We start from the raw sequence: 14,037 nt of genomic DNA, 5'->3' as shown, positions 1-14,037 counted from the left end.
CTCCCCTTCCCGCCCCTTATGTTAAAGCCACCCAATGCAGCCCAACACAGCCTACCGTCCTCATCAGTGCGCACCAGCACCGGGCTGCTCTCAGGGCCTGGGCCCACATCTGTGTGTGCCCGTACCCACACCCGGTACTCCGTCCACTTCTCCAGGCCCAACAGGTCCCAGCTGGAATGGTCACGGCTGATGCCATCCACCACATGCCGCCCACGGTCTTCGCCGTCCACTGCCTCATAGGCCACGGAGTATTGGGTGATAACGCCGTTGCGGCTGTCTGCTGGCGGTGGGACCCAACTTACCCGGACCGTGGTGGAGCCCGTGCTCACACATGTCACCTTCTGGGGAGGGGCGGAAGGGGCTGGGGAAGACAAACGGGGGGAAGCAGGCAGATGGAGGGTGGGGATCACAGGCACAGTGACCAAGTCAGAGGGGACTGGAGACTCACCCAGCCATCCTGGGGCCCTCTAGGTAGACTGCTACTGCTGCTACCAAGACAGCCTGACTCTCTGAACTACAAGCTTTCTTCTCTTTTACACTTATACTTTTACACACACACACACACACACACACACACACACACGGCATGCAGTCTCTCTCACACACACATATGGAGTTCTAACAGCATCTCCCCCATGCATATGCCGTCTCACACAAATATGGTACCGACACAGAAAATACCAATACAGAGACTGCCACTCTACACTAAGTTTGCCCTCCTTGTCCAGGTGACTTCAGCAGCCCTCAACTCACTGCAACAGAGCTCTAACTCTCCAGGGATTTTGTTTTTCTTCCCCTGCACAATGGTGTCTACACCAAGCATACTACCACTACTGGGAATGGCCATACCTCCAGCCTGTGGCCCCCTACCTACCCCTGCACACCACACTTCTTGTCCCAGGTAGGTTACCCCAGACCCTCAGCACTTCTACCCTTCAGCCCTTGGCCTACTACCTATCCCCATACTGTCCTCAATATTTAGCTTCAACTTCAAGGCACACCGGCTCACCTCTCTACACATACACCAATACCCTAAACTCACCTCCCTCATCTCTTTTTTTTCTTTTTATGTGTATGTGAGGATATGGGTACAAGTACCTGTGCACATGTATGTGGAAGCCAGAGCATGATGTTGGGTGTTCTGCTCTCACCACCTAATTCCCTTGAAACAGGTCTCTCATTGAACCTGGAGCTAGGCTAGGGGTCAGCAAGGCCCAGCAAACCTCCCATCTCAGCCCCGCCACAGCACTGGGGTTATAGGTGTGTATGGGGCTGTGCCCAACTTTTTATGTGGGTGCTGGAAATTTGAACTCAGATGCTCGTGTTTATGTAGCAAGCACTCTTACCTGCTGAGTCATTTCCCCAGCCCCTTATCTTTCCACCTCTGCCTCCTAAGAACACTTCCCAGATTCCTACCAGCACAAGGCTCCCCTCTACGTGACCTGCCGATGTCTACTCTGTCTTGATCACTCTGCCACTTTACAAAGGATACAATCAATCTGCAGTCTCTAAACATCCAGTTTCCTTTGCCTCCCAGAATATGAGCCTGTCTTCTGTCTTCCAACAGTAGCTCCCTCTATTTTCAGCTACCAACACCTCCCCCTCCTGTACTCTCCAAAGAATGGAGGCCAAGGCCAAGTTCTCCCTCACCCACTCTGCCCACCGCCCTCTACCTCCAGAGGCTCCATCAGTTGTCCCTCTCCTTTCCATGCTTCCTGTTTGGACCACTAACTCTTTCATAATAGCATTCAGATACACTCAAGAGGTCGCCCCTAAAACCCATCCTTAATGCCACAGCCCCTCCAGCCAGAGTCCCCTCACAGCTGAGCTTCTTGACTGTCTTAAGCTTGATGCCCAACTTCCTTATCTCCCACACAGTTCCTGCCAGGCCACCACGTCTCTCCTCCAAGTCCACTTTTCCAGGCCACTGGATCCAGTGAGAAGGCCTGCAATCCTCTGCTCTTGGCCACTCAGCAGCAGTCTCTGGCCTACCTCTTGAAACTCCCTCTTTGTCCAAGTTCCAAGGCACTTCCTGCTCCTAGTCTTTCTTTTCAGGCTGGTTGCCTCATGCAGCTCAGGCCCTGCCACACTTCCACACTTGAAAGGCCGACAGCATTTTGAATTTGGGTGTCTGAAACCAGGTGCACTGGTCATGCAGACTTTTTTTTTTGTCTTTTTGAGACAGGGTCTCTCTGTAGCCCCAGCTGTCCTGGAACTCACTATGTAGACCAGGCTGGCCTTGAACTCACAGGGATCTGCCTGCCTCTGCCTCCCAAGTGCTGGGGCTACAGGCATGCGCCACCATGCCTGGCTTTTTTTTTTTTTTTTTTCTTTTTAAGACAGGGTCTCCCTGTAGCCCCAGCTGGCCTGGAACTCAAGAGATCCGCCTGCCTCTGCCTCTGCTGGAACTAAAGGCGTTATCATTTTCTGTCCTGGGGGCAGTTTGCTCTTTCAGAGCCTCCCACCACAAACAAAATACACCTTCATGTCCCTATCCTATTGCCTCTCATTTTCAGTCCACCACTAAGTCCATGCCAGTCAGTATCCCAGATAACTCTCAAATCCAATACTACCACCTCAGCTGAGCCACATTTTTGCCTAAAGTGCTGTAAAGGTTTCTAAGGGTCTTCTGCTTCCTGGGCTGCCTATCCATTCTCAGAGCCACTTCTGTTCCTCAGTCATGACTGCTACAGCTTAGGTAGCTGCTCCTGCCATAGTGGTCTGCAGATTCCCTGCCCAAGGCTACCTACCACATTCCTGTTCTTTTAAGCAGCTGGTCCCTACCCTTCCCTTTCAGGCCTAGGTGAAGTGTGACCTCTCACCAGAGGTGTCTCCTGTACCACCATCTATCTCTCCACACTATTTGTCCCCTCTACCTCACTTTATACAAATGTAATTAAAAGCTCATTCGGGTAGTTATAGGTACACTGTCTCAGGCCACTGCAGGGTAGAAGCCTTATTTTCTGGTTGTATGTGAGGTCTGGCACGCAAAACCACAGCAGATTTTTCTAGAATGAATTCACAAACAAGGTCTCAGGCAACCTCTGGACATGAATTCCATGCACACAGTTCCACATCATATATACTGCCATGTTTATGGGCAGTCACGGTCCCATTATACAGTGCCACACAGCCAGTCACATCATGACATGTTATCAAATAGACAGCCTTACTGACAGAGGCATACTGATGACAGGATCACAGATGGGTCATCTAGTATTACACCAAGTCTCTCACACATACTTTCACAGTCTGTCGTCATCTGGAGAGCTAGAGATTTACAGTCTTAGTCCAGAGTCACCTGCAGATGCAGTCACAGGGGCCACTCCCAAGATCCCCTGGGACCGTGACGACTGCCACTGATACCATACAGGTGCTATATGGCCAGGCGGTCAGCTGTGCTCACACATACTCACAGGTGGTTCCACATATAGTCAGATGTCACACAAGTGAAATGGTCCCACCAAGGCAAACAAGGGAGCATGCTCTGTCATAAAGTCACAGTCTCACAGACCTGTCCTTGAGCAGTGGTCTCAGAGATTATACAGCTCCCACAGAATTCTCATGGTGGGGGATGAAGGGGATGTGGGTGATGAAGATGTGGGGCTGTGCGGAGGGAGGACAGGTACTGATACAGCTCTGGGATTTGGCAGGCCCACCAAATCACTGGTGTGACCAGGCTGGGAACATGGAGGGTAGAGGATAAAGATGAATCACAGACACAGAACTTACCTGGGTAGGGTATAGGGATCTCAGGGGAAAGTGAGTGTCAGGAGGCTGGGTAGCAAGCTGAGTCACTGCCTGGATACAGACTAGCAGGGCACTTACCTGTGCCTTTTTTGGGGTCCAGACTCAGAGCCCAGATCAGAATTTAACACTGGTTTCAACAGACCCAAATACCGGTTGAAGGGGAAGGGTGTGTTTATGTGTGTGTGTTCCAGTCCAGATGTAACTGACAGTGACCTAGCAGACACTTACTGGACTGTGCTGTACGGGCCTCTATGGTGGGGGTGAAGACGCCCACCCCCATATCCGAGCGGGCAGCCAGCTGGAAGTGGTATAGTGTGTCAGGTTTCAGGTCCTCTAGAGTGTAGGAGGAGGTGGGATCGAAGGTCACCTTGTGCTGGAAGAGCAAAAAGCATTCACTAGCTGCTTGGATTTCAAAGGTTACTCTTCCCCACATGGGCTACAGCTAGCCTTCAGAGGATCCACCATGGTTCCATGACTGGCTCCATCCCTCAAGGTCACATGAGCTTTACAAGAGATGCATGGCTCAGCCCACTGGCACCTCAAAGATAACAGGCCACAGAGGCCAAATGGCATACATAGCTCCAGGGAACTTCAAGGCTATGCTGACATTACATGGGCCACAGAGCCCAGGAGACCAAAGACTAGGAGTTTTGCTTCAAGTACGGGGTGACGTAGATTACAGAACCACACAGGTCATGTGAGTCATATAGCGCTAAGGAAACACCTGGAGGCTGAGCCCACATGAGCCACAGAAGCCTGGCCTAGGTGTGCCTACCACAAACCATCAGGAACCAGATGATGCCCATCTTCGACCCTTCCCAGCCTCATGGCTCACCTGCTGGTCTTCGTCCTCTGCTGCCCAGTACACCAGCTCATACTTGATGATCCGTTCCTGTGGGGGCAGCAGCCACGAGAGCTGGATCCTGGTGTCCGACTCAGCCTCAGCCTGGAAGTCTGCGGGCTGTGCAGGAACTGCAATACCCACCCCAAGCACTGTCAGCCTCGCCAAACCACCAAGGGTCCACCACCCAGTGAGGGTGCTCGGCTCTCATTCCCTTGTCCTGCACCCTCACTCCCCATGCATCTGGAAAATATGGTACTCTCGTTCTCCCCAAGCTCTCAATTTCATTGCCTGAGGAAACAGGATGGGCTCTGCCCAAGCCTTTCTGCTGTCAGCTATCCAGCCAGGACGTTTGCCCCCACCTACCTCCCTGCTGTGTCTTGACCTGGATGGTGGGGCTGGGTGGGCCATCGCCCACAGCAGTGAAGGCAAGGACACGTAAGCTGTAGGTGATGCCAGGCAGCAGGCTGCCCACGGTGGTCAGAAGCCCTGCATCAGTGTTGTGCTTGTGCCAGGCGCTCAGGGGGCGTCGGGAGTCTGGAGTGTAATAGACACGGTATCCCCGCACCAGGCCATTGGGCTCCTCAGGTGGCTCCCACTGCACCAGCATGGTGCTGGCACTCAGCATGCGGGCCTGCACACGGCGTGGAGGGCTGGAGGGTGCCTGTTCACCTGTGCGTGCCCGCACTGCCTCACTGGGTGGTCCTCGCCCAATGCTGTTAACCGCCAACACTCGGAAGGCGTATTCTGAGAATGGGCTGAGGCCACCAATGCTATATCGAGTGGTGGCCACACCATCCACCTCCTGGAAGGGGCCCTCTGTGCCAGCTGCACGGTACTGGATGCCATAGTAAGACACAGGCTCTGCATTCCCAGAGTCCCAGGTCAGGGTAACACTGGTGGCGGTTGTCTCTGTTACCACAAGATCAATTGGAGGCTTTGGCAGAGCTGGGGACAAAGCATTGTCAGAGGTCATGACTCTGAAAAAAATTCAAGGCATCATCCAAGTACACATGGTATAGACATGTGAGTGTGCCTATCTTACAGAATGGTTTGAAAGCTTATGGTGACTTCTTGAGGGCAGCTACCAGGACACAGCAATCAGGTCTGTTGGTGCTTCCAGGAGCCTTGGGCCCTTTAGTATACATTACACTTGAGAGCCCACTCACTAGAACTTTAATTAGCACACATGATTTATCTAACAAATGGACGTGAAGGAGACTTGTCCTTTGAAGTCCCACACATATAGAAAGCACCTAGATTAGGCATAGACCTTCCTCTATTGCTCACCTGCACTCACCTGTGGCAAGTTTGTGTTAACAGAGGTGTGTATGTGTGGGAAAGAGCAATGAGGCTGTTGGCCTCATTGACTGAAAATAGCAAAATCCCAGACCCAGGATCACTCAATGAATCATTAAAGAATGCCCATTAAGTACTAGGCACCATTTTGGTGCCATGATACCTCATGGAATTGGCACTCCAAGGAGATAATCAACAAATGAGTTGATAATCATGTACAAGGACAGCAGGAAGCAGGTGCTGAGATCCAGGAAAAAAAACCCCACAGCCTCTCCTCAGATGGAATGAAGAGGGAAAGTCTCACAAAGTTGAGAGGGGAGATAAGTCATTGACAGTGACAGTGGGCAGGCGTGAGGGGAACAGTGCATGTCTGTGTGGCTGGTAGATGCTGAGGGTGGGAGGCCAGCTGCTGGCCCTGAGCAACCACAGTGAGGATCCTGACCTTCATTCCCAAAGCAATGGGAGCTCTAAAGCTCTGCTGTCTTTCTTTCTGTAGCTCTGTGGAAGAGGTACTTGTTTAGCATATGTTCTGTTTCCAGCATCACAAAATAAAAGCGGGGGTGAGGGGGAGTGACATGATCCTGGTTTACATTTTTTTGTTGTTTTTCGTGGCAAGCAGTCTACCAACTGAGTTGTAACTCCAGCTCCTAGTTAAGTTTTTTAAAAAGACTACTCAGAGCCGGGCATGGTGGCACATGCCTGTAGTCCCAGCACTCGGGAGGCAGAGGCAGGAGGATTTCTGTGAGTTCAAGACCAGCCTGGTCTACATAGTGAGTTCCAGGACAGCTAGGGCTACAGGGAGACCCTGCTTCAAAAAGACCAAAAAAAAAAGACTAGTCAAGTTGCAGAATGGGGGCTAGAGCAAGGAGAGCAGGGCAGTCTGTCACATAAATACTACGTGCTGTATGTATCTGCCTGTCCCAGAGCTCTGGGCAGCCACTGCATCCTTCTTGCTGGGAGGCTGCTTAGTTTGAGGGTTTGGTGCCATGTAGTTGTTACAGAAGGAATGGGCTCAGACCAAAAAGGTCTGTCATCACTTCAGTGTGAACCTGGGCAAATGATGCAGTCTTTCTATACTTCAAATTGATCATTTGTAAAACATATAAAGAGATCATCTACCCCCCCCCCTAAAAAAACCCCCAAAGGAACTATTTACTGGCATGACACCTGCTACCCAGAAACTCAATACCTGCTAGCTATTGTGAATAAGGCCAAGAATAACAGAAAGCCCCCTCCTTCTAAGGACCTGCCTAGAGCCCAGGCTACCTAGGAGAGGGTGATGACCTTACCTGTGCCCCTATCAGTCAGATCCCACTCATCTGTCATAGGCATATGGATTTTCTAAACCCCGAGTCAGACTAGGACACTAACCAAGGGAGGCACCCCGGTGTACTCACCTTTTACTGTAACCTGGGCCGTGGCTTCTATCATACCGAGTGATGAGATGGCCACACAGGTGTAGTTGGCAGAGCGCATGACATTGCTGAGCTCTAGCACATTGCGGCCAACTGGCATTTCATCCTCCTTCGTGAGCTCCTCAGCACCCATCATCCACTTCACATAGGGCATGGGTGCACCCACTGCCACACACGTCAGGTTCACACTGCCGCCTGGCATCACCTCCTGGCTGCTGGGAGGGATGGAGAAACGAGGAGCCACGCGGCGCACTGTGGGAGGAGGGAGAGAAGCACTCACAGGCTGGGCAGGCACGAGGGTGGACAGAAGGGCAGGGGCCCCTCATCCAGGAAGCCTCTCTTATTAGAGCTAAGCCCATGCTCAGAGACAGGAGGGGTGGCGTCCCTGGGCCCTGGCTCGCCATCTCCCACCCCACTTTGGGACTAGAAGTTGTCCTTACACTCAGGGATCATCAGAAACACGTCTTAACGAGAGCTTGTACAACCAAGCTCCCATCTTACAGTCTGGGACACTCAGCTAAGAAAAAGCTTGTCTGCCCAAAGTCACATAGGGACTCAGTGCAAGACTCAGGCCTGGTTAGGTCCTGGTTAGGTCAATCCAGGTGGTCCTCCAGTGACCACTCCTGCTTGCTCCTGACTCCCCTTCTGTGTCTCCAGAGGGACCAGCTGGGGCACCAGTGAAAGAAATCCAGATCCTCAGAGGATGGCTGGGACAGGGAAGAGGTTCCGTCTGGGCATGACATGGCACCTTCTCTGGAGCCAATGTCTCCACCTCTAGGCCATGGCCCCAGAGGAAGAGAAGAGGAATTGGCACAACCACCTACTGGGTCTTAGCTGTGCTCAAGGTACAGCCTGTGACCACAAGGAGGGATTGGCTCTTAAAAGGGCTAGCCCAGGGGTAAGGAGTCGGGCAGGCCAGGGACGTGGTCCGCGGGCAGGATGGGCATGACGATGGTAATAACATGATGAGGGTGCCGGACAGATGGCTTTCTGCACCAGTGAGTGAAGGTCTCAAGGAGGAGGGTGGCTGTGTCTGGCCATGACCTCCAGCCTTGGACTCCCCTGGCCAGAAGCTATCCCAAGCTTCTCAGTCCAGGGTGCAGTCTAGAACCAACCCCTGAAGTTGCAAGCTTGGCACAGACATTCAGAGCATGCAGAGGGGGAAGGCAGACAAGACCTAGCCACATAAGCATGCTTGGCATGCAGACAGGTCATGCAGCTGCTGGAAAAGGTTTGGATGTGTCCTACATGGGCACCCTTACGCACAGGGCCAGAGAGGGTAGGCAGCAAGGCTAAGTGACCCAAGGGCACTATGAGAGCACTGGTCTCTGAGGACTCTTGCTGGGGAGCCCAGGCATGCAGAGGGCCTGTGTTACCACATAAGAAAAGCTCTAGATCACAGAATCAGAGGTGGAAGCAACTTAAAGACCACTGGGTCTAATCTCTGACCTCAATACACAGGGGTCAAACTGAGGCTCAGAGTCAGGACACAATCACCAGGTGCTATCTAAGACATCTTTCAAAATCAGTTTCTCTCCAAACACAAAGATAACTGCCACTACTAAAAATCTAAGCCACCAACATTCCTTCCTGGGTCACTGCAGTTCTTCAGTGGTCCCCCTGTCTTATGATCCTCTACCCATCCCTCAAGCCGCCAGTTCTCCACACGCAGCTGGCACTCTCCAGCTTGACAATTGCCTGTATGGTTCCTCACTGCTCCTCAGTCAGCCTATGAGACTTGCTTGGCACCTGCTTCCACTCCCTCCAAGCCTGCTTCTCTCCAAGCTGTCCAGATAGAACTGCAACACTGTCAGCCCTCAGTGAATGGCTCACAGACTGGGTCTGTGTCCCCAGGCCCATGTCAGACACTAGGAGTGTCCTGTGGACATCCAGAGTCTGCCCTCTTCCAGAATTAGCACCTTCATTCTTTTGTTTTCTTTCTTTAGGGAACTAGGGATTGAACTCAGGGCCTCATACATGTGAGGTCTGCATTATACCCTTAATCCCACCTTTGCTGTCTCTAAGGGAGCCATCTCTCTCACCATTCTTGGCACATGGAGTGTGTGATCCAGATCCAGCTAGCAAGAAACAACCTTTGGACCAGAAGCAACCTTTGAATGTTTGAACAGTCATGAGAAGAATGACACACTCACTCTATAGGGGTAGCCGAGCCTAGGCTGGAACCACCCTTCTCAGCACTCAGGAGGACCTGCTCCAGCACAAACACAAGAACAGTGGAGAGAAAAGTTAAGAGGTAAAGACAAACAATGGCTTGATCACACTGTCTCAAAACCTAGCTCCAGCCCTGCCAGACACCAAATCTATAACTGCATTCTCTAGTTTTGTAACATAAGAGACTCTGTTCTACTTATACTGGTATAAGTGGGTTCTTATCATATCTTAATGACAGGAGGCTACATGGCTGATGATAGTGTGTCATAAACACAACAGTTCTCATAGAAAGGAACAGGTGTCCCATTAAGTGACATACAACAACAGATTCCCCTTTCCAGAACTCCCCTCAACTGCCACAAGGTAAGGCACAGATACTCCTTGGGCTTCAGAGCTGGTCTAAGGGGTGGGTGCTGGAAGGCAAGGCATAGGTACACAGGGCTATGTACAAGGCAGGTCCAGACCCACTGAGGAAGGAAAAGTCTAGCACAGAGGAGCTTCCGTAACTGACCAGGTCTCTCTGTCTCTTTTGAGGGGCAGGTTGAAAGGGAAGCCACTCCTGAACACTCCTGTGTGTAGAAAGTTCTTACACTATCACCTTCCATTACAGACAGGAGGCCAGATTAACACTGACACTGGTAGTGGCTCATTTGCCTTTATATACACAGCAAGATCAGGTCTGTGACTGATGAAAGCTCACTCCCTCTGAAAGCTGTTGCTGACAGGGCTGAAGAGACCCAGGAGGCTATGGGGAAGAGGTTTAGGGCTAGCTAAGGCTGGCATAAGGTGGAGCTCCAGGTGGCATAAGGATGAGACTTTGATATCTGGGCCAGGAGAAGGGTCAAGGCTGCAAGTCTGACTCTAGCTCAATGGTGGAATCCTGAGGTAAGAAGAACCAAGAGGCTCAGCAATAGGTGGCACATGCCTTTAATCCCAGCATTAGGGAGGCAGAGGAAGGCAGATCTCTGAAGTTCAAGGCCAGCCTGGTCTACACAGTGAGTTCCAGGACAGCTGGGGCTACAGGGAGACCCTGTCTCAAAAAGACCAAACCAACAAACAAAAATTCTTGGGTCTGTACCCAAACATCTCTAAAACTGTGCTTCCAAATAGTTCCTGGTGGACAGGGTTTTCAAGTCCAACAGAGACCTCATAGATCAGCCCTGGAAGTTAGGCCAATGTCTTGGGCCACTCCTTTGAAAGCCTCTCACTCTAGTAACTGTCAGGAAATTGAGGCACTGTAAAAACTGGTGCTAAGAATGTTTTCCCCCCTCCCAGATGCAGGTGACAGGGACAACTCTAGGGGCTACAACTGGGTGTGAGGTCAGGGTCAGCTCCAGCACCAGGAAAGGACTCAACTTCAGAGGCCCCAGATACACCATCTTCACTCCTGTATATGGACACTAGGCTCCAGCCACATGCAAGGAGTCCTGGAGGGCATTTTCCTGCAGCTCAGGCACTTCATCATCCTGGGGGCCATGAAGGTCAGCACATCTAGAGTAAGAGTATGGCAATAAGGGTCGAGAGACAGTCTCCCAGTGTCCCGACTGCCAATAGGGTCCTGTATCCTAGACCTGTCTGGACATTCATCCCTGTGCCAGCAACTGGGAGTCGCTGATGCCTCACCACAGCAACCTCCTCCTGCTGCCACAAGCAGCCCTCCAAAAGGAGCAGGACTCACCTTGGACTTGTCTACTGACAGAAGCAACAGCAGGGAAGGAAAAACTGGAGCTGGGAAAAATGCACTTTGGGTCTAATCTCAGCTTTCAACAATGCTGGTCTATTACCGTTCCCCGTGCATCCTTAGCACTGACGTTTTACAGACAATTTCCAAAACAGGGCCCTGCCATTTCTGGATTATATTTCAGCTGTAACTTTTAAGTCTAATTATTTGCGCTGACAACCCCCTATAATAGGGCGGTGCGGCGCCCAGAGGCATCAGCATTCAGTAGAGTGACAGCCTAATCGCAGGGGGAGGCAGCCCCGCAATCTGCATTCACTCCTGGAAATTTCTCTGATGAAAATAACACAACATTAAGGAGGGGATAAGGGGCAGGATCCACTGTATCAAGATAAAATAACTCTTTAATAAATAACCTTGTGGCTGCCGCAGAGCAGTAATTAAATGCTGGCGCACCCGGCACACAGTTTTAAGTAAAGCTGGAAAAATGTAAGATGCAATTATCAGCACCAAACAAATTACCAACCCGGCAAATCCCCCTGGAATATTTAGAAACTCATTTCTCCTTCCTGTTAAATATTTGTGTATGTGCTTATTTTTGGTGGGACCACAGAGTGGGTGGGGGTATAGGGGAGGGAAGGGACAAAGGATGCAGAGGGTGGGTGAAGGGGTGTGGGGGGAATGGCTGCGGGCTGGGTTGTCTGCTGATGTCTGTTTTCTGACTGCCCTGGCAGATCCGCCTGGTCAGCAAAATGGTGTAAGCAAAATGCCCCAGACAGAGCTCAGGAGTGTATATAGATGGAAGCTTATGCTGATATCTGAGCCCTGGCTGCAGCCCTCCTCCTGACTGGCTCCCCTGTCTTGCCAGAGGAAACTCAAGCCACAGAACAAGATGCAGAGGGCACCAGGTGACTTGGGTCTGCTTTCTGGAGTTCTGCCTTGAAATCCTGAAGTCCAGTGGACCTTGTGATGTATATATGGCTTGCTAGTCCCCTTGCTAGGCCTGCACTGGGGATAGAGGTCTGGTTCTAAGAGGACTGCTCTGGGAGGGGCTCCAGGACAGCTGTAGAAGGCCTTACTTAACCTAAGCTGGACTGCTACGCAAGGCCTCATCAAGTTGTAATTACCAGTCAGTTACTCCAGGTATAAGCAATCTGGATTTGAATAGCCCAGGTTGAGGATTATTGGCTGCCTAGAAGGCCAAATACACTCTACCCTCAGATAGGCACAGGGGCTGGCTAGGAGGCTCAGGCAGAGGGGTGTGGGGCAGGTGGGATGACCCTATTTTGGATCCAGCAGGAGACAGAAAGATGACACTGGAGGACACTTCCCCAGTGTGCCAAGATGATGCCGTTCACTTTGTGCCACAGACATTACCGTCTCAAAGGCAGACCAAGGCTGGCCTTAGCCTCAGATCAGCCAGCCCAATCTGCCTCATGGAGTAATGGTAAGGCTCCAGGGGCCTCAAGGACAGGGCAGACATTGTAGGACTTTTGTCCTATATTGCAAGATCTCAAGGGAACCACTCTAAATTAGCTTCTTCCTTTTGTCTCCTGTAGTTCTGACTTCTCTTAGGCAAACAGGACCTACATAAGGGAAGGGAGTTTGTAGAAGGCCCTCCTAAGTACATGGGAAGTATTACAAACAGCCCTTACAGTTCCCTCTGACCATAGTTACCAACAATCACTCCTGAACTCTACCTGGAACAGACAGCTAGCTGGCCCAGGTACAAAGGTGGGGTGCAATTTTGTGCCATGCACCATGCCTGCCTGGCCACTCCAGCAGAGGAACTTGGTTATGGGACATGCAGATACACAGTGCATCAGGAACTCAAGCGGTAGAAGCATGCAGGGCAGGAGGCCTGCCCACCCATCCCTGATCCTGCCTGCCTGCCAGCCCAAACAGTGATGAGCAGAGGCCGACTGGTGGGCAGGCACGGCTGGAGCGAACCTGAGGGAGCTGACAAAGCCCGCTGGTGCCTTACTGACGGGCATATCCCGTCGGCGGGCGAACTGTAGATGGATAAGAAGTGAAAAAGACCAACCTTCTCGCTGATCTGAGAGATGAGAGTTTGGGTTGATGGCAGAGTGCGATGAGGATGAGGAGGGAATAAAAAAAAGACAAGGAGAAACACAGAGAGAGTAAAAACAGGCCAACCTTAATCTGCCCACACAGCACAGAGACAAGACAAGACTCCTGTGCCCCCTCGCACACACACGTGCACACAGGTGCACACGGACCACGCCGCTCACAAAAGACTCAGGACTCATGGAGGGATACAGTGGACAGGGCTAGGGCCCACCAGTAGGTGCCAGGGACACTGAGGGCAGAACTGGGAGGGGTAGAAGTGGAGCATGGGCCAGCCCCCATGCCTCACACACCCTCACAGCTCAGACAGACCCAGTAAACTGGGCTCTGGGGTCAGGGTCCACCCAGCTCACAAATCCACCAAGGCACACAAGCCGCTACAGCCCCACCACTGTGAGGAAGCCCCAGGCCATACAACACCAGTGTGAGGAGCATGTCTGAGTGCCTGTGGGGAGAAAGGCCAGGAGGCATCATCCCCGTTTCAGACAGCATTGGCCCAGCAGCCAGATCCCTGCAGAGAATAGGAAGAATGGTGGCCCTGGTACAGGTAGGCCAGGTTCTGCCAAGGGCAGGGCTCTGTTCTGGCCCAGGCAGCTGTGCATCTGAGTGCTGGAAGAGAGAGAAGCTGTGGATGGAAGGAGAGAATGAGTCACTGAGGGAGGGAGTCAGATGGTGACGGAGAAAAGGCTGGTCCACACAGCATGCCTGGGCCTGCTAGACTGTGGGTGGAGATGCAGGCAACTGTGAACAAAGTCAGATGTAAATGCACAATGTGTCCCCCCAGCACTATCCTG

The 14,037-nt window shown here is 51.9% G+C and overlaps 1 protein-coding gene across 8 annotated transcripts in view; it reads right to left on the bottom strand.

Moving 5' to 3' along the window:
* The window catches only part of Ptprf (protein tyrosine phosphatase receptor type F), a 77,849-nt gene that overhangs the window by 24,519 nt on the left and 39,293 nt on the right, over positions 1–14,037 (bottom strand). For all 8 annotated transcript variants that reach the window (XM_029569513.1, XM_029569516.1, XM_029569515.1 and 5 more), the window contains 5 exons: positions 7,288–7,557; positions 4,958–5,539; positions 4,586–4,722; positions 3,979–4,123; positions 56–361 (listed from right to left, as the gene is read on the bottom strand). In XM_029569513.1, the coding sequence (XP_029425373.1) occupies positions 56–361; positions 3,979–4,123; positions 4,586–4,722; positions 4,958–5,539; positions 7,288–7,557 (1,440 nt within the window). The remainder of the gene's footprint in view (positions 1–55; positions 362–3,978; positions 4,124–4,585; positions 4,723–4,957; positions 5,540–7,287; positions 7,558–14,037) is intronic.

The sequence above is a fragment of the Nannospalax galili genome, unplaced genomic scaffold (genome assembly GCF_000622305.1).
Source record: "Nannospalax galili isolate Female #2095 unplaced genomic scaffold, S.galili_v1.0 scaffold1402, whole genome shotgun sequence".
NCBI lineage: Eukaryota > Metazoa > Chordata > Mammalia > Rodentia > Spalacidae > Nannospalax > Nannospalax galili.
Note: the sequence above shows the minus strand (reverse complement) of the source record. Positions and strands in the feature narration are given on the sequence as shown.